Source organism: Cavia porcellus, unplaced genomic scaffold, assembly GCF_034190915.1.
Source record: "Cavia porcellus strain 051 isolate PalLab524CR breed Dunkin Hartley unplaced genomic scaffold, mCavPor4.1 scaffold_17, whole genome shotgun sequence".
Taxonomy (NCBI): Eukaryota; Metazoa; Chordata; class Mammalia; order Rodentia; family Caviidae; genus Cavia; species Cavia porcellus.
Genome location: NW_026947500.1, coordinates 71,489,401 through 71,508,928, shown reverse-complemented (window position 1 = coordinate 71,508,928; position 19,528 = coordinate 71,489,401). Strand labels below are relative to the sequence as shown.

At 56.3% G+C, this 19,528-nt stretch overlaps 2 protein-coding genes across 3 annotated transcripts; both read right to left on the bottom strand.

The window, feature by feature from the left end:
* Positions 1-55: 55 nt before the first annotated feature.
* On the bottom strand, positions 56-3,441 carry Pspn (persephin). Its single transcript, XM_003461096.4, has 2 exons — positions 616-3,441; positions 56-530 (listed from the first exon to the last, which is right to left on the bottom strand). Exons 1-2 carry the CDS (start codon positions 770-772, stop codon positions 208-210), a joined length of 480 nt encoding a protein of 159 aa, XP_003461144.1. The 5' UTR covers positions 773-3,441; the 3' UTR covers positions 56-207.
* Positions 3,442-3,825: 384 nt separating this feature from the next.
* On the bottom strand, positions 3,826-10,820 carry Gtf2f1 (general transcription factor IIF subunit 1). Of its 2 annotated transcripts, none has more exons than XM_063228770.1 (13): positions 10,580-10,820; positions 10,448-10,494; positions 9,839-9,911; positions 8,258-8,451; positions 6,842-7,012; positions 5,722-5,906; positions 5,350-5,506; positions 5,187-5,248; positions 4,939-5,067; positions 4,775-4,848; positions 4,555-4,693; positions 4,145-4,262; positions 3,826-4,059 (listed from the first exon to the last, which is right to left on the bottom strand). In XM_063228770.1, exons 1-13 carry the CDS (start codon positions 10,589-10,591, stop codon positions 3,855-3,857), a joined length of 1,566 nt encoding a protein of 521 aa, XP_063084840.1. In that variant the 5' UTR covers positions 10,592-10,820; the 3' UTR covers positions 3,826-3,854. The 2 variants fall into 2 exon arrangements, with proteins under 2 accessions (XP_063084840.1, XP_003461160.2); XM_003461112.5 differs by having other exon boundaries at positions 5,187-5,251; positions 10,580-10,806.
* Between the last annotated feature and the right edge of the window lie 8,708 nt (positions 10,821-19,528).

The following is a 19,528-nucleotide window of genomic DNA, read 5'->3' as shown; positions in this document are numbered from 1 at the left end:
ACCAGTCCCAGGGTGTGGGAGCCCAAGGTGGTGGCGGTACACTCAGGAGGCCAGGAAAGCAGTTCTTTATTGTGTGCACGGATGGCGTCCAGCCCCCTTCCCCATCTTGGCCTCTTGCACCCAGGCTCCCATAAATAAGCCAGCCAAGCCCTGGGAGTGCTATAGCTGTTGGGTGCATACGGCTGCAGGGCACCGGGCTGGGCACCCTCAGCCACCACAGCCACAGGCAGCGGCCGAGAGCTGGGGCAGCCGCTGCCAGCGGTGACGGTCGTCCAGGAAGGCCACGTCAGCGTAGCGGGTGGGCCGGCAGCAGGGTCCACCGTGCGCTTGACCCTGGCCCCGCAGTCGGGCCAGCGTCAGGCCGTGCTGGGTGCGGGCACCACGGGGGCAGCTGCCGGCGCAGTAGCGGAAGGTAACCTTCTCCTCCGAGGTGTAGCCCAGTCCTAGCTCTGCCACGGGCAGCGTCAGGCTCCACAGCTGGCACGGGCTGCCAGGGGCTCTGCGCAGGCGGATGTGGGGGTGGTGGGTCTCTGGAGAGACAAAGGACACTGACGAAGGTAGGGTCCCAGCAGGAAGGAGACGGGAGGTCACTTGGGCTTCCCTGTGGGTCCTTACCCAGCGGTGGCCTCCAGATCCCTGCAGCCTCTGCCTTCTGCTCAGGCGAGAACTCTCCCTCTGCCACCAGAGCGTCTTGGGCATCGGGGCCCCTGCCGCGGCCCAGCTGCAGTGACAGAAGCAGCAGCGAAGCCAGCAGGACTCTCCCAGTGGCCATGGTGGCAGGAGGGTCCTGAGGCTGAGGAAGTTGGAGCCCTGAATTTATCCCCTGCCGGGGGCGGAGGGGCAGGGGGAGCACTGACTTGTCACTGCTGGGTCCCACAGGCAGGGAGAGCGTGTCCTGACCCTGTGTGGTTGTCCCTGGCTCTCAGGTCCAAGGATGGGCTCCTCCTGCTTCACACCCCATCCTTTAAGGGTTAAGGGCTTGTCCCACCGCACCCCGTCCAGACATTCCACAGACCCTTTTCTGACACCCCCTGATTTACGAGTCATCTGGGCTGCCAAGGCCAAGCCTGGATGGATCACCGGTGTCCCCACCCCACCTGCTGTCTGGAGGGATCCCAGTCCATGACGGCAGGAGCAGGGCCCAAGTGCCCCTGTGGGTGCTGGGTGGGGCAGGTGCTGGGAAGGGCGGCTTGGCAGGTAGGGAGGCAGCGGGGATTAAGCCATCATGCCCGTCTCCGGGCTTGGCTGAGCCAGCATCAAAACAGGAAGAGGGAGAGGCTGGGGACGGCCAGGTGCTGGGCCAGGGGGCCAGGGACGCTGTGGCTCGGAGGCCAGCTCAGCGCTCCTTGGCTGAGGCTTCTTCCAGGGTCTGAGTACCAGGGCCTGAAGGGAGGCCGAGACCCATCGTGTGCGAGATGGAGCCACTGGCAGGTGGAGGTGAGATGCAACTGTGACCTGGTGTGATCTGGGGAACATCTGGGGTTTAGTTCAGTCTCTGCACTGAGAAGCTGCCCACACTGGGGATGGAACCCAGGACCTTGGGCATGCATGGCAGACGCTCACCACTGACCCCATTCGCGTCCCATTATGGTTTTTGGTTCCAAGAATCGAACTCAGGACCTTGTGCTTGCCAGGAAGGTGCTTATGCCTCTGAGCTGTATCCCCAGCCCCCCTGTTCCTTGTTATTATTAGACAAGGTTTTAAATTACTCGGGCTGGCTTCAAACTTGATTGGGATTGTGTGCATATATATGCTTCATTTTTTAGATATATTTTTGTTTTGTTGTTTTGGTTTTTATCGGTACCGAGGATCGAACTCACGACTGTCTGCTTGCAAGGCAGGTGCTTATGCCGCTGAGCTAAATCCCCAGCCCCCAATATGCTTCATTTTTTTTTTTTTTAACACGTACTATGGCATGAATGTTTCATTTTTTGAGTTAGGGTCTTGTTACCTGGTTTAGACTGGCCTCAAATTTGTGGCAGTCCCCCTGCCTCAGCTTCCTGAGTGCTATAATTAAAAGCATAAGGCACCAAGCCTGGCATAGGTTGGTTTTTGTAACACCAGGGATCATACATGGCAGGTAAACACTCTGTCGCTAAGCCAGGCATCCCAACCCTTTTGCCTTGGGACAGCATCAAACTCCAGATCCTCCTGTCTTGGCCTCCTGAGCTGCGGGGACCCCAGGTGTGCACCCCTGCCCTGGGTCCAAGAGCTTCTGAGGCCGAGGAGTGCTTGCCTGCTGTGACTTTAAGCAGGGATCCGACCCTATGCACACAGGAGGTCATCTGTCCCAAGAAACCTTCACCCAGGACAGCCAAGAAGGGTGGCCACAGTCCACCCTGGAAGACCATAAACTCTGTCCTCAGGGGACACAAGTGGTGGTTACTGGCCTATACTTACTCAGATCACTCTGGGGCCAGTGATGGAACACCAGTGCAAGGTCCTGAGTTCAAATCCTGATACAAACACCCAAAACAAAAACAAAACAGATTACCCTGGAAAGTCACTTGCCTGCAGTCACCCAGATTTACCAAACAGGCCTGGGCTTTGAACCCTGTTCCTGACCCTTGGCCATGCTGCTCGTCTTCCTGGTACAGAGGCTAGACTGCGGTCCACGTCGGGCACAGCAGGGGCTGAGCCTCCAGGGCCAGGCACGAGAGCTGCCTTCCAGCCCCCAGAGAGGTCCAGCAGGGACATTCCTAGGAATTAGCCTGACATCTCCGGCATCCCTGCTCGGCACACACATGCTCCTGGACAGGGAACTTTCCCACCAAGGTTTCCAGCCCGGCAGCAGGAAAGCCTGCATCCGGCTCCCAGCCCCATCGCTTGGCACCCAGGTTCACAGCGGGGCTGCAGCCTGGTTCCATTCTTGGCTACATTACTGCCCGGGACCTTGAAACACCCTTCCTAAAGAATGCTTTGCAATGCTGATAAATCAGTCCTCAGCTTGGCAAGGCGTGAGCAGAACCCCAGACATCTGTGGGGGACAGAAAACAGGGCCTGGATGCTAACGCCAGCACTGAGGGTGTGGGCTCCGGTGGCCATGTGGGGACAGAGTCCCTGAGCTGAGAACCCCAGAGAGAGGGGCACAGGTGGGTACCACTGGGTGGCTGGCAAAGCCAAAGAGATGCCATGTGGGGGACTCACCCACCCCAACACCCAAAGCCAGGAAATCACCTAGGGGCGCGGCGGTGGAAGGCACACAGGGTGCTGGTTAACCGGATGCTAGATGTGTCTGACAGAATGTATGATAAACGTGCTTAAAATACAAAGATGTGAAAGGCAGCCAGTTATGATGGCCAGTGCCCGTAATTCCAGCACCCTGAGGAGGCTGGAGCAGCAGGATGCTAAGTTCAAAGCCACCCTGGGCTGTGTGGTGAGCTGAAGGTCAGCCTGGGTTTCACAGGGAGATCCTGTCTCAAAAAAAAAAAGAGCCAGGTGTGGTGGCCCACGCCTGTCACCCCAGCTCTCGGGAGGCTGAGGAAGGAGGATCTTTGCAAGTTCAAGACCAGCGTGGGCTACAAAGTGAGCTCAGAGCCAGACTGAACTGCACAGCGAGACCCTGCCTCAAAAGGACCCCTGCCCCCAAAAAAGAAAAACAACATCAATCTGAAACACATACAGGTAACTCTGGGTAAATGACAACGGAGCATACAGTGGATAATGCTGGGCTCACGCGAGGGCAGAAGGGGGCAGGGACATCTGGGCTGTCCTGGTTACCCGGCGGGGCTCAGTCCATAGTGGGACCTTCTGAGCTCGAGCGCCGAGCCCCGGCCAGATGGGCCAGATGAACGCGGGCGCAGGAATTGGGAGGCAGAGCCGGGCGGGGTGCGCAGCCCTTTATTGGGGCGGCCTCACTCCTTGAGGGAGAAGTGCATCTTGTCATTGATCATCTTGCGCTCGGGGTTGAGGCGCTTCAGGATCTGGGCCAGCACGTTCACTGTCTGCTCGCTGCTCAGCCCGGTCTTCTTGGTCTGGAATTTCTTCAGCAGGTCCTTGGTGGTCATGGGCTTCCGGGTCAGGTAGCGCCGCACGGCGTCCTCGGTCACCTGCACATCGCTGTGGGCCGCGAGCAAACGTCACCGAGGAGCCACCTCGGCCCAGGGGTGCTGGCTCCCCTGCCCCGCCCGCCCCGCGGACTCACCCGCTGCTGGGCGTGGACTTGCCGGACGGCGGCTGCGGCGTGGACTTCCCGGAAAGGCTCTGGGGCCCGGCGTCCAGCCGCAACCGCTTGGCGGCCGGCGTCTCGCTGGTCCGCTTCCCTGTGGGGAGGCTCGGGGCTGAATCTTTTCTTCGGTGCCTTTTTGTTTTTGACTGAACCCTGAGCCCTTGCACTGATCTATGTCCCCAGCTCTCCGGTTTACTTTTTAAATTTTGGGTCAGTATCTCACTAAGTTCTCCAGGCTGGACTCAAACCCAGAATCCGCCTGCCTCAGCCTCCCGGAACACTGGGATGAGAAGTGTCTGCCAGTGTGCCCGGCTGGGGCTGGCACCACGGGCCCGCTGGGCAGGCAGGGGCAGGACCGGGAGGAGGACAGGGGAGGCCGGACTCACCCTGCTCCAGCTTGCTGGCAGCAGCCCGCAGGGTGGAGGAGGTGTTGCCACCCTCCGCGCCGGGGGAGCCGGGGCGGCTGTTTCCCCGAGAGCTGCCTCCCGAGGGCTTCCGCTCCCGCTTGGGGGGCGTCTTCTTCTTCTGCAGAGGCGGGACGGGGATGAGTCTGGGACCGGACCGCACCTGCCAGCCCCCAGGCTGCCCGCCCCGGCCGAGCCTCACCGCCATGAAGAGCGCAGAGGAGGCCTCGCTGTCGATGTCGCTCTCCTCCGAGCTGTCGGACTCGTCGCTGCTGTCTGCGGGGACCAGGGCTGGGGGTCAGGATGGTGGGCACAGCCGGGCGCCCGCGCTCACCCTGGCGGCCAGCACCGACCGGGCGGGCCCACCTTTCCGGCGCTTCTTCTCCTGCGGGGTGGCGGCCTTCTTCTCCTCCTCCTCCTCCTTGTCCTCCTCCTGCGCAGCAGCTGGCTTCTCCTCCTCACTCTCCTCGCTGCTTTCGCTCTGCTCATCCACGCCTGGGAAGGCCCAGCGAGAGGGGTGAGGGCAGGGGCGTGTCCCGCGGCTCCCGGCACGCCCACCACCCAGGCCCCGCCCCACCACGACGACCACGCCCACCCCTCGAGGCCCCGCCTACCTTTAGGCCCCTCCTCCTGCTGTTGCACTTTGGGCTTGCCGGTCTCGGGCTCGTCCTGGGAGCTGCTGCAGGCGGAGGCGCACACAGGGAGGGCGTGTGGGAATCAATCCATCGGAGGGTCCAGGCCGGCCGGGGCCTCGCACCTGCCGCCCGCTGGCCTCACCTGGAGCCGTCGGACATATAGTCCACCTCCTGGCCTTCGAAGTCCCCGTCATCGCTGTCCTCAAAAGCCTCATCGTCTGAGCCCTTCTTCTTCTTCTTCTTCTTCCTGCCGGCCTTGGTCAGCGGCGCCTTCTTCTTGGTCTTGGAGGCCCTGCTGCCTGGGCGGGGAAGGACAGAGGCTGGGCTGCGACTCAGGGCACCTTTCCTGCTCCAGGATGGCCGCTCCCCAGGCCACCCACAGCCCAAGCATACGCCGGGAGGGCTGTCCCCCAGCACCCAGCGCGTGCTGTGGCCGGCCCGAGGTGTCCTTCCCCATGGGGACCCTGGCTTCCCAGCTTGTCGGCCTCCCCTGTGCGGCGGGGACCCGGCCCACCCTCTTCGCCGCTGGCCTCGCTGTCATCCGAGGACATCTCCAGGTCGTCCTCCAGGTCGTGGATGCGCAGCCCGCTGGCCTTTTCGCGGCTGCGTTTCTCCTTGTCCTCCTCCTCCTCGTCCTGGCCCTGGTCCTTGAGCCGCCGCTGCTGCATGATACTGAAGTGGTTCAGGACCTTGTTCCTCCTGTGGGGTGACAGGGGGTGGGGTGGGAGGAGGGGAACCACCCTCGGGACCTCCTCAGGGCCTGGGCCTGGCCACAGAGCGCCCCAAAACCCCAGGGAGAAAGCTGCTGCCTGAGCCAGCAGTGTGCCGCAGCTCTGCAAGCCCAGCACTAGGAGGCTGAGGCAGGAGGTTTGCAAGTTCCGCGGCCAGCCTGGGCTAGGCAGCAAGGCCCTGCCTCAAAGGAAAAAAACAGCAAACACAAGAGCACCCCCAAATCCTGGCGCTACATTTAATGAGAAACTTTAAGACTATGTCTATCCACTCCACACGTAGAAAATTCATGAGCACTGCAGAAAGGGATGGAGTTTGTTTGTATTTTCTGCAGTGCTGGGGATTCACCCAGAGCCTCGGCACTGAGCTGGCCCCAGTGAGGCCTTTTCCTATTCTTTTGAGACAAGGTCTTGCTGTGAAGTTCAAACTGCTTTTGAACTCATTATGTAGCTCAGGCTGGCCTCAAACTCACAGCGAGCCTCCTGCCTCAGCCTACCGAATTCTGGGATTACAAGCCTGCTCCGCTATTCCTGGTTCCTTTTTAAATTTTATTTTAAAGGCCGGGGATTTAGCTCAGCAGTACAAGCACCTGCATCATGAACATGAAATAGTGAGCTCCCCAGTACCAAAAAAAATTTAAGGCATAATCTAAGTGATTAAGTTGCCAGGCGGGACTGAATTTGTGACTTTCTGCCTCAGCCTCCTGAGTAGATGCGATGACACCTTTACAGGCGGCGCAGAGCCCAGGGCACCCTCCCCACACGACGGAGTGACCCTCAGGAGGACACGTGTTCAGCTGGACGGGAGCCCCACCCCTCTGCTCCGCCCCCGCCCACAGCCTGGGCCTGCCGCCCGCTCTGGGTGCCCCCCACGCCGCCTGGCTCCTGCCTGCCCGTGCGGCTCACCTCTCCCACTCCTCCTCGGCCTCCTCGGCCGTCAGCGTGCGGTGCCGGGCCAGCGGGGTGAAGTTGTACCAGTTGTGCACGGGGAAGGCCTCGAAGGCCCCGTCGGGGCACTGGGTGAAGATGTAGTAGGACGTGTTCTCTGTCACGCCTCCCTTCTTGATGCCCTTGAACCTGCGGGCAACGCGGTCAGGTCATGGCAGCACCCGTCCAGCCTGCACCCTCTGCGTCTGCCCCGCTGTGGAGCCCGCCTGGGTTCTCCCAGGATGAGCAGGTCTCTGTGTACCGTGATCGCTTCAGACTGCGACAGGCTGCTGCGGGGAGCCGGGACAGGACGGCCTGAGCCGCAGTGGACGCAGCCCAAGCCGCGTCTCACTGGGCCACAGCGACTCCCCAGCCCCCGTGTGGCCTGCTGCCGCGCCCCACACCCAGGCAATCTTGCCTGTTCAGATTTTCTAGTCTCGGTGATTGAATTCAGGACCTTCATACCGAGCTGTGTCTGCAGCCATTTGTATTTTTTGAGACAGGGGCTCTAAGTTTCCCAGGTGGGATTCAAGCTTGAGATCCTCCTGTCTCAGCCTCCCACAGTGCTGGGATTCGGGCATGTACCACCATGCCATACCCATTTGCAATCTTGCTCCAAGAGCCTAACCTGGCTTAACAGCGGCAAGGGCCCCCAAGGTCACCTGCGTCCTGGCGCCTCCTGTCCTGGGCAATCGTCTGCCATCGGTCACTGCCATGCGGTCTGCCTGGAACTGCTCTCAGCACCCTGACCTCAGTGCTCTGCCCTGCCCGCAGGCTGCCCCTCCAATAGGGTGACCCAAGCCTCCTCACCCCCCAAATGCAGGCCTGCCTGCCGACAGGACTGCGGGGCCAGGCACAAACGCCAGTGAGCTTCATCTCCTGACGACACCCAGCTCCCCCCGTCTACGGCCTGGCATGGTGTCGCATGCCAGTGGTCCCTGCACTCTGGGTGGCCGGGGCAGACAGACGGCAAGTTCCAGCCCTGCCTGGGCAACTGACCGACTTAGCTAGACCCTGTTTCAAAATGATGATGGTAATAATAACATTAATATTAAACAATACAAAATTTAACCTGGGCTGCGTATATACCTTGGCGTGAAGGCCCGGGGTTAAATCCCCAGGACCTCAGACAGGAGGATCCCTGCGAGTTCTAGGCCAGGGCGCCAGGCAGGGGCTGCAGTGCCCGCCTGTCATTCCAGCACCCTGGGAGGCTGAGGCAGGAGGATCCCGAGCAATTTACCAACTTAGCGATACCGGGTCCCAAAGCAGAACGGGCTTGGAGATGTGGCCCCATGAGAAGTCCATCACCAGCAGAGGAGGTGCTGGTGCCCTGCGGCACTGAGGAGCTGAGGCGGGGAGGGGACCCCCACCCCCAGGAGTCCCCCCACCGCTTACTTCCGGCCCGACTTCCCGTTGACGCGCAGCAGCCAGGGCTGGTCCTCGGGCCGGAACTCCTTCAGGACGATGCCGTACTTCTTGCGTCGTGCCTCCTCCCGGAGCTTGCGGTTGAACTCGCTGCCCGCGCCAGACTCGGGCATCTCCTCCTCCTGGTAAATTTTCTTGTTGCTCAGATCCCGCTCCAGCCGGGCCTGGGGAGCAGGAGGAGAAACCTGTCAGGGCTCCCCTTCCCTGGCCCGTGGGGGACACTCTGCCTCCCTGTGCTGCGCCCCCGGCACTCGAACCAACTTGCTGCTGGGGGCACAGGGTACCGGACGCCAGGATTGGAGAATCAGGTACAGAGACTTCGGGGGGGGGGGGGGGAGGCTTAAACAACTAGCAGTGAAACAGAACGGTCAGCCCAGCACTTGAGAGGCTGAGGCAGGAGGGTCACCATGAGTTCGAGGCCAGCCTGGGCTACAGAGTCAGGGTTCAAAGGCCAGCCTGGACTACCTAAAGAGACTCTGTCTCAAAACAACATGAGGGGGGCACCCGACAGCTTCCCTGCGGTGTATGTGGGTTTCCAGCATCATCGGCTTGGCCTTTGGAGTCATCACTCAGTAAAACAAAGGTCCCGTGGATGCAAACGCTGCGACAGCCGGCCTCGTAACTGGAAGGATGCGCTGGGCCAAGAGCCGACGCGTGTCCCAGATGAGACCCGGCAGGCAGCAGAGCCGGGATGGGAACAGTGAGGCGCTGTCTAAATCCAGAGCTTTGCATGGGACACTTTCAGGACAAGTTGACTGTAGGTGACTGAAGTCACGGGATGGGGCCAGGGACACAGCTCGGCGGCACAGTGCCTGCCTGGCAAGCACAAGATCCTGAGTTCGAGTCTCAGTACCAAAAATGTATACAAATATGTGAATCAAATGACGAGAAGGCAAAGGGCAGACAGGGTGAGGGGCCCTCAGACGGCACCGTCGGCACCACGGCTCTCCCTCACCCCTGATCCAATCTGCCAGCAGACCCCGTAGGCTCTGACTTCCAGGTCCCCCGCTCCCGGGCATCTGGCCAGCACCCTAACCTCCTCCTCTCCAAGCTAGTCTCAGCTCCCTGCTCAGGCCACTTCCCCACCCAGGCAAATCTCGACCCACAATTTCCCACCCTGGATATAATTTCAAATCACTCTTCTTTTTCTTTTGTGCAGCAGAACTGGGAGCTGAACTCAAGCCTTTGCACAGAGCACTATCCCTAGTTTGTTTGTTTGTTTGTTTGTTTGAAGACAGCGTTTTAAGTTGCTAAACCACTGAGGCTGAGGCTGAGCTGGAATTTGTGATCTCTTGCCTCAGCCTCCCGACTTCTGGGATTACAGGTGTACCCCACTTAAATGTTTCATTTAAGGAGAAGACCATTTCTGGGGCCTAACAAACCACAGCGAGCTGCTTGGCCGCGACTCCGCTGTCCTTTTATGTCCATTTGGGGAAAGCAAAGAAAGCAAAAGCTTAGTTACCACTACAGCTGAGCAGCTATTACAGCCTTCAAGTCCAGGGTCAGGTTGTCTCAGCTCCCTCCCTCTAAACTCCCAAACCAGGGATTTACCTGATTCCACGTAGCAAAGTTCACCTTGTCGGCCGCATTGAAAGCCATTATATTATATTTTTTCGTTGTGTTCCTGGAGTAACCGAAAAGGAGTAGTGATGAACCAATCAATTATTCATTCAACAAACCCATATTGGTTCAGTCCTTTGTGCTGAGCAATGCTAGAGACTCAGAAAAACCCTAAGGTTCTCAGACTGTCAGGGAAGCCACAGCCATCTATTTACACCCCGTACAGAAGAAGGGCAGAAGATCTGGCAGAACTAGACGTGTGGGGATCATTAAGAACTGGGGAGGAGGGAGGGAGGAAGGCAAATGGGCAGTCTTGCTATGTAATTCAGGTCTCCAACTCACAGCCATCTGCCTGCCTCAACCCACATACTGGGATGCCAGTTGTGCACCACCATGCCCAGCTGCGAACTGGTTTTGGAAGGAACAGTAATAATGCCATCTAGCCGGGTGTAGTGGTGCAAACCTATCATCCCTGACTCGCGGGCGAAGCCTCCGTCTCAAGCCCTGCCTCGGGGAAGCACCGGCGGCGGAGCTGGGAACCCCCACAAGCTGCTTTAATTCCTTCTGGGACCAGGAGTGGAGGTGGGCCCAGGGACTTACTTGGGAACGCGAACGACGTACTCGGTGACATTCTGGCTGCCGGGGCCCTGCGGAGAGGGCAGGTGGGAGGTCGCGTGAGGAGGGGCGCCAGGCAGCCGCGGCGATCCCGAACCCCGTCCCATTCATACTCACCAGGGTCGCCATCGGTAAGACTCGGCCGCTGGGGTCCGCTCCGACCCTGATTCTTTCCGTCTGCCCCGGGACTGGGCCCTCAGTCCAGGGAACCCGCTCTCTCGGCGCTGGGTCTCGGGTCCGCCTGACCTACGGCGCCAAACACCCCGCACAGCCGGCCACAGGAAAACTCACCCGGAAGTAGCCCTTGACTGGTTCCTTCGGGCGCCTGCGCAGAAGCCTGACCCGGAAGTTAAACTTCTCGAACCGCGTCGCCACGGCAACCTTCTTAGTGGTGGCGTTTCTACTCACGGTTGTCATTTAGGAACCCAATTTGGGGCAAATACCTGTAATCCCAGCATTGAGGAAGGCTGAGGCAGGAGAATCGCAATCCAGATCCCACCTGGGCAGTTTAGCGAGACTAGCTCAAAAAAGAAAAAAGAGCAGGGCATGGTGGCACACGCCTGTAATCTCAGCACAGGGAGGCTGAGGGAGGTGGATAGATGTGAGCTAGAGATAATGAGTTCCAGGTCAGCCCCTGGACTACATAAATAAAGCTGAGGATGTAGCTCAGTGGCAAATTACCTCTTGGCTTCAGCCGCAGTACCACAAGAAAAACTATGACATCACAGGGTCTCTGCCTTTTTTCTTTATTTAATTAATTAAGTAAGTAAGTAAGTAATTTATTTTTCTTTGAGACGGGGTCTCGCTTTGCAGTTCAGGCTGGCCTTGAGCTCACTTTGTAGCCCAGACTGGTCTCGAACTCCCAACGATCCTTCCACGTCAGCCTCCGGAGTGCTGGGATTACAGGCGTGAGCCACCACGCCCGGCCTCCTGCCTTTTTTCAAACCCAAGCCAATTTGACATCAATAACTCACAGGCCTTTAATCCCAGCTACCTGAAAGGCTGAAGCAGCGTGGGCTCGTGGTGCACGCCTGTAATCTCAGCAATAAGGAGTCTGAGGCAGGAGATCACTGCGCGTTCCGGGCCAGACTGGGATGCATAGTAAATTCAAAACTTGTCTCAAAAAAAAAGCAAGCAGGAAAATCTCAATTTCCAAGCCAGCCTAGGAAATTTAGTGAGATCCCATCTCAAAATTTTAAAAGCCAGGCGTGGTGGTTCACGCCTGCAATCCCAGCACTCGGGATGCTGAGGCAGGAAGAGGTGCAAGTTCCAGACCAGCCTGGACTACATAGTGAGCTCAAGGCCAGCTTGAACTGCATAGCGAGACCCTGTCTCAAAAAGACAAAAAAGATTTTTAAAAAGCCCGGACATGTAGTTTAGTGCACGCCCGACCGATGGTTGGGGCGCTTATAGAGCGATAAAGTAATCGTGACTCGTGGGAACGCCTTCCCCCATGACGTCACACTCAGGGACCGCGGGGCGCCGGGGTGAGCCAGACGAAAGCCTCTTGACCTGGGGTAGCTTGTGCGCATGCGCCAGTCCGCTCAGGAAGCGGTGCAAGGAGTCTTCGTCGCTATAGCAACCGAGGCCGGCTTTGCCAGGGTCGCGATTTCCCCAGGCTCTGCTGGGGCCTTGTTTAACGTTCATTTCCAGCGCCCTGCCACTGTGTGTGAAGGCAGATATCCCTGTCATTCTGCAAAAATGATCAGGGCAGCGGCCTTTGTGATACCGAGCCAAACCAGAAGGGGTCAGGCCCAGGATGGGGGTGGGGCATGGTTTCCCCGAGGGCTGCTGACCGGATGGGGCTGTGCAAATCCAAGCTGCCCCAGGTGGGCAGAGCATTGCGGCCGCAGGAAAAGGATGATAGGGCAAGGATGGCTGCCTTACTGAGGGGGAAGGGAAGGAGACAGCGGAGGGCATTGGGGACATGGCAAGTGTACCCTCTATCCACATGTGTCACCCCGTCCTGGCGGTAACAACTGCTCATGCTCCTGGCTCAGCTATTTATTCATCTTTTTCTGATTTTATTTTTTAAACAGGGTCTTGCTCTGTAGTTAGGGCTGGCCTTGAGCTCACATGGAGCCCACGCTGGACTCAAATTCATGCTAATCCTCCTGCCTCAGTCTTCCGAGTGCCGGGATGGCAGGTGTACGCCATCACGCCTGGCGATTCATTCATCTTTTCCAGACATAGTTAAATGACTTCTGGGCTCTCAAAGTAAAACAAGCTACGCATACTCTTGGTGATGACAGTGTAGCAGAGGGAAAAGACTGAGTAAATGGAATCTCTTGTCCTGAGTGGTTTCGACAGGCCCCTGATGGATGCATAGGAGTTGGCTAAACAAAGGGGAAGGAAAGCAAGACACAAACACTGGACCATAAACTATGGTGGCCTTGGACATTACGTATTCCCTCGTCGATACTGGATGTCAGGGACTGTGCCAGCTGGTGGGAAGATAAGGATAATGAGGAAGAAGTGGTTCTAGCTGTCACGCAGAGCAGATTCTCCACGGGGACCGAAAAACAGGGGCACTCAGGACCCCTGGTGGCCACTGCTGGGTGGGCAAGGGGGCTCTGGGGCAGGCAAAGTCCGGGTAGGAGGCTCTGTGGATGGAAATGGAGATGTCAAATGGGTGAGCTGTGGCCAGGAGAAACTGAGGCAGCCCAGGGTTTTTCTGGTGGAGGGAACAGCAAGGGAAGAATGCAGGGAACAGAATGGAAGCTGTTGAACAGGGAGGGTGCTGTCTGAGACCCTTGCCCCTCGCTGAGCCTCAGTTTGTTCAGCTGTAAAATGGGATGATGGAGTCATTAGGTTCTTCAACAGGCCCATGTCTCAGTAAAGCATCTCTCAGCAGCATCATGCCACAGTGTCCCTGGCCCTATCCCTGCGCACAATGACTACCCCTACAGGCCACCTTAGTGCCAGAAGTGCTAAGAGCTAGTTATGGCGGCTCACACGTGTAACCCCAGAACTCGGGAGGCTGAGGCAGGAGGACTGCTGAGAGTCCAGCCAGAACCACACAGCAAGACCCTGCCTCAAAAGCCAAAACAACAACAACAATAATAATGTCATCTGGAGCTATTTTAATTCTATAAGAGCATGTATGTAGATTCTTTTATTGTCCCTTTTTTTCTTTCTAGCTGAAACAGAGTCTCAGTGTGTAGTCCTGGAGCTCCCAAATGCTGAGATGATAATCCTCTTGCCTCAGCCTCCCAGGCTGTGATAATAAGCATGCACCATCATGTCTGCCTCTAAAAATTTTTATTTTGAAATAGGGTCTCTGTAAGTCCTTCAATTGGCCAGGCTGGGCTGGGACTTGGAATCTTCCTGCCTCGGCCTTCCAGAGGGCTGGGGTCACCGGTGTGTGCCATCACACCTGGCACCACCATGTTATCTGAGGAATCTGAGCGTGCTGGCCTGTTGGTATCCAGGGAGATCCTGGGATCACACCGATCAGGATACCAAGAACGAAACGGCTACTCCCTGTGAGAGCACGCAAGCCTCACCCGCCCCTCCTGAGGCCATTTTGCCACCTGCAAAAGCAACATCACCCACGTCCCTTTCCTAACATCAGGAGACAGGAGGACTAAATGACACCCAGCAAGTCTGGGACCAGTGCACGGTCTAGTTCTCACACCCCAGAGCAGACTCAGGATTCAGGGTGAATCAGGAGGCTGAGGCAAGAGGATTTCCTGTGCCCAGGAATTCAGGACCAGCCTGGGGGATGGGGTGGGACTGTTCTCTTCCCTTTTTTTTTTTTTTTTTTTTTCTGGTACTGGGGTTTGAACCCAGGGTCTTCTACTGAGCTACAGCCCAAACAGGGTCTTGCTAAGTTAAAGTGCCCAGGTTGGGCTCAAATTTGTGATCCTCCTGCCTCAGCCTTTTCTTGAGGGGGGGAAGGAGCGATTTAGGCCAGGGTGTGTCTCCCTGGCAGAGGACTTGCCCAGGAGGTAATGGTGCTGAAGTTCAATCTCCAGGGCTGCAAAGAAAAGAAATAAAAAGCAATCTGGGCACTGGCAGGACACGGTCTCCCCTGTCCCCAACCGATTTCCAGGCTGTAGAAATCAGTCTGCGCCGGGTGAGGCTGTCCCAGGCACTGACCCCACCTCTTCAGCCCTCAGGGTCTGGTCTTGAACATGGTCAGCGAAAAGATGTCCCAACCGAGCAGCTGCGGCTTCCTCACCCACGGCTTCCCGCGGGTGCTGACGCAGGTGTAGGAGTTTGAGCTCTTAGGGCGCGACTCCAGGCGAGTGCGTGTGCGCATGCGCAGGTGTAGGCGCGGGTGCGCGCCTGCCCTGGGGACTGAGGCTCAAAGGAGATGTGACCAGGAGCACCCAGAGTTTGCGATCCTTCGCACAGTGGACACCGTCAGGCTCCATAGCCCATGCCCACCTGGAATCCCACCTACTTAGGAGGCCGAGGCAGGAGGATCGCACAGGCTCCGGTCTACTCTGTACAGTTTATCCTCTCGCTGGTGACCCTGTCTGAAAAAAAAAATGCTTTTAAAGGGTTAGGGCTGTAACTCATGGAGAACACTTGGTTCAATTCGAGTGGTGGAAAAAATAAAAAATAAAATAGCCCCAGCGTCCCTCTGCAAAACCTGGGGGGCCAGGGGGCGGGGGGCGTGGACGGCTCCGGAGGTGAGTCCATCTGTGCAGCGGGAGGACCGGGCCCGGCTCCCGGAAGCCCCGCGAGCCTCGCATCGCTGTTGCCATGGGAACGTGCCCCGCGTTGCCTAGTGCAGCTTCTCCAGAGAAGCTGGGGATTGGGAGGTGTCGGCTCCCCCCGTTTCTTCCTGCAATCCCGAGATGGAACCGGGGCTTCTACACTGAGCTGCCTCCTGCCGTTTACTTAGGTGTGTATTTCTTTATTTTGAGACAGGCCCTAACTAAGTGGTTAAATGGCCTGGGTGGGCTGCAACTTTCGATCCTCCTGCCTCAGCCTCCTAGAGGTTTGGGATGACAGACATGGCGCGCCCACGCCCGGTGTTGGCCATGAATTCTTAAAAAGAAAATGTGCTGTTAGGAGAGCTGTGGTTCCATCACCAGTACTAGAACAATCCAGCAACCAACAATGGTGAGAGGCCGTGTTGTCCAAAGGTTCGGAACACGCTGGAACCTGGGTCAGGTCTGCAGCCACCGTCCCGAGGCTCTGCAGCCACCTGAGGTGTCCATCCAGCTGGCTTGGCTGTCACCGGCCACCTGCCTCAGCCCCGGCTGAGGGGTGCAGGGGTGAATGAACCAGGCCTGAAAAGGTGCATTAGACCCCTGAAGCTGGTCGGGGGGAGTCTGGGGTGACTGACTCACTGGAGGCGACCACAGAAGGGAACCCCCTCCACCCTGCCCATGGGAACAGCTTCCTCAAGAGCCATTCCGGAAACATAGAACAGATTTTCTGCAGTTTAAGTCTCCAGATCCGAGCTACCTTCCCAAACCCTTGGGGGACCTGTGACTCCATCAAAGCACCCAGGCTTTTTTTTGGGGGGGGGACTGGGGATCGAACTCACAACCTTGCACTTGCCAGGCAGGCGCTGTGCTGCTGAGCTGAACCCCCAGCCCTGTACCCAGACTTCTTTGAGGGGATTTTTCCCCCTTTGTTCTGTTTGCAGTTTTGGAGCCAGAGGCTCACTCTTTAGCCCAGCCTGGCCTGGAACTCTTGGGGATCCTCCAGCTTCAGCCTCCCGAGTGCTGAGAGTACTGGCCTTTAAAAGGATTTTAATCAAATCCAGTGAGCCCCAGCAGAACCTAGGGGCCTTCAGCCTGGGGTTACTTCTCTGTTCTTTTTTTTTTTTTTTTTTGGTCTTTTTGAGTCAGGGTCTTACTATGCAGTTCAGGCTGGCCTTGGACTCACTTTGTAGCCCAGGCTGGCCTCGAACTCACAAAGATCCTCCTGCCTCAGCCTCCTGAGTGCTGGGATTACAGGCATGAGCCACCACGCCCGGCTTACCTCTCTGTTCCAGATTCAGGGGCCCACCACCCTGACTACCCAAACCAAAACCCCCTGCTGGGAAATGAGGGCACCTGAGGAGCAGGGCCTGTGCCTGTCTGATGAGGGCTGGGCCCCTGCCCCCAAGGGCAGTGCCTGCCCTCAAGAGCCATTCCAGAAACATAGAAGAGATTTTCTGCAGATCCAAGCTACCTCATGACTCAACTCTTGCAAATCCCAGCAGGTCGGACTGTTGCCCTGTGGACTTCTGGTTTAACGGTGGCATCTGTTACTGGCCCAAGTTATTTTGTTATTATTCTGTTTTATCTTTTCAGTTTAATTTTCACATTTTGCAGTATTGAGGACTGAACCCAGGGCCTTTGCACTGAGCTACATTCCTGAATGAAGAATTTCCCCTTCACCAGCCGGAGCTATCTGGTTATTCACGGCACCTCTGACAGCTGCGATGAAAACCAAAGGCCAATTTTCAGACTGAGCAGGTGGTGCCCTAGTTACCCCCAATGGTGACAGTGACATTTCGTTATCTGTTGCTATGTGTTGTTTTCTCTCTCATCTCTGTAAACTCCTGGCTTTTCCTGTACTGCTGGCCCTCTGTACCTGTGGGTCCCTTGTGCATGGATTATAGCAACCATAGATTAAAATATTCAGCCAGCCGTGGTGGCTCACGCTTGTCATCCCAGCACTCGGGAGGCTGAGGCGGGAGGATTGTTGCGAGTTCGAGACCAGCCTGGGCTACAAAGTGAGCTCAAGGCCAGCTTGAGCTGCATAGAGACCCTGTCTCAAAAAGACAAAAAAAATTCATTAAAAACTGCATTTGAGAGCTGGGAGTGGTGGCACATGCCTGTAATCTCAGCCCTCTGGAGCCTGAGACAGGAGGACTGTGGTGAGTTCAAGACAGTCTGGGTTACATAGTGACGTAAAGCCCAGCCTGGACTATTTAGGGAAAGCTGGTCTCAAAGACAGGAAAGGGAAATACAAAAGGGTGTGCATCTGAGCTGGGTTCCGTGGGACATGACTGTAATCCCAGCGACTTGGAGGCTGAGGCAGGAGGAGCTCAAATTTGAGACTAGTCTGGGAAATTATATATATAAATGATTTTAAAATAGGTATGAAATGAGAAAGTAGGCTGCACACCTGCTACTTTATTCTGCAGAAAAGAATGAGCCGTTCTTTTTTTGGTGCCGGAGATCAAACTCACAACCTCATGCTTGCCAAGCAGGCGCTTATGCCCCGGAGCTGAGTCCCCAGCCCAAGAACAAGTCCTGTGCTGTCATAGGGTCTCACTGAGCTCCCCCGGCAGGACTTGAATTCGGATCCCATTTCTCAGCCTTCTCTGCGATGGCTTCTGGATTTGAGATGGTTTCTTTCCACTTGCAGGTCGTCAGGTGATGCCTTTGGGATTCTTTAAGCTCTTGCAAGGGTTTCTTTCTTCCGTGCTTACCTCGGATCTGCTGGAAACCCACCCTAAGTTTGGAGAATGAGGGTGAAAACCAATTTCATCTTTTCCTAAACTGCTACCTCGCTGATCCTACTGGCCTTTATTTTAAAAGTCTCTCCCTGGGCTCCAGGCTCCAGCCTGCTGGTGTACACTGACCCCCACATTCGCTGGGCTCTCTGCTCCTGGGGGTCACTCAGATTACAGGGGCCGCAGGGCGCCCCGTCTGTAGGGCCGAGGTCCCCCGCCACCTGGGGCTTTTTTCTTCCCGGTCTCCTGGCCACTCCTGAGGGTTTCTCGTGATGAATATTACAATCAAAACTGCACTAGAACTATATTCTGGTCGCATTTAAATTATCAGCTATTTTAGACAGATTTTGTTCTTTTTTAATGTTTAGATTTCTTACTCAAGAATTTATAATCAGGGGGCTGGTGATTTGGCTCAGTGGTACAAGCAAGTGCAAGGTTGTGAGTTTGATTCCCACTCCAAAAAAAAAATTTACAGATACAGCCATGTGTGATGGTGCACACAGGGGGCTGAGGCAGGAGGGTAGCAAGTTCAAGGCCAGTTTGGGCACCTTAGTGAGACCCTGTATGTGTAGTTGGTCTTCAGTCTTTGTTTCTTTTCTATCTTTTTTTTGGAAACAGGATCTTACTGTGTAGACCAGGCTGGCTTCAAATTTGCAGCAAGCCTTTTTTTGGTACTGGGGATCGAACTCACAACATCATGCTCGCCAGGCAGACGCTTATGCCACTGAGCTAAACCCCCGTCCCAGTCTTCCATTTCTGTGTGGTCTGTATTTTCTTTTTTTTTTTTTTTTTTTTTTTTTTTTGTCTTTTTCGTTTTTACTGGTACCAGGGATCGAACTCACGACTGCCTGCTTGCAAGGCAGGCACTTATGCCGCTGAGCTAAATCCCCAGCCCCTGTGGTCTGTATTTTCACAATCAACCTCAGATCAAAAATATTTGGTGAAAACATACACACAGCTTTTCTCATTATGTCCTAAATAATACAGTATGACAGCTCCACAGCGTGTACACTGCAGTGGGTACTGCAGGTTACATAGAGATGCTAACATCCACAGGAGAGCTGGGTGTGGTGGTGCACACCTGTGACCCCAACACTCTGGAAGCTGAGGCAGGAGGAATCCAAGCTCAGCTCTAGCTCAGACAAGTTAGTGAGACCCCATCTGAATAAAAAAACGCTACGATGTAGTTCAGTGAGAGGTCCAGGGTTCGATTCCCAGTACCTTTGAGAGGATTATGTGGGTTTTATGCAAATACTGTGCCTCTGTCTTTATAGTGACGTGAGAATCCCGCCTGGGATTTGGGCACTGGAGGGGCAGCGGGGATTGGACTGCAGCTGCAGACGGGAATCAGGAGACACTTTAGGTGCCTATATGAAGTCATCTCCACTGAAAAAATAAAGTCATGGGCAAGTCATCGCTTCTACCACATACATAAAATAGGAAAAGAGCTGGGGGAGGTGGCACGTGTCTAATCCCAGCTGCTCAGGAGACTGAGGCAGGAGGATGCAAGTCTGAGCCCAGCCTCAGCAACTCGGCAAGACCCTGATTCAAAATAAAAGTGGGAAAGGGGTGGGGAGGTGTGACCCCAGCACTGCAGGAATCTGTTTAAAAAGGGGAGAATGCAAGCCATACGTGCTTGTAAAATAGATTTTGAA

Excerpts from the sequence above, each read along its gene's own strand:
- Pspn (XM_003461096.4), bottom strand. The coding sequence starts at position 772 with ATGGCCACTGGGAGAGTCCTGCTGGCTTCGCTGCTGCTTCTGTCACTG. Across the intron at positions 531-615 it reads GATCTGGAGGCCACCGCTGG|AGACCCACCACCCCCACATC; the intron begins GTAAGGACCCAC and ends TTGTCTCTCCAG.
- Gtf2f1 (XM_003461112.5), bottom strand. Across the intron at positions 7,013-8,257 it reads AACGGGAAGTCGGGCCGGAA|GTTCAAGGGCATCAAGAAGG; the intron begins GTAAGCGGTGGG and ends CGTTGCCCGCAG. Across the intron at positions 4,849-4,938 it reads GGAGAAGAAGCGCCGGAAAG|ACAGCAGCGACGAGTCCGAC; the intron begins GTGGGCCCGCCC and ends TGGTCCCCGCAG.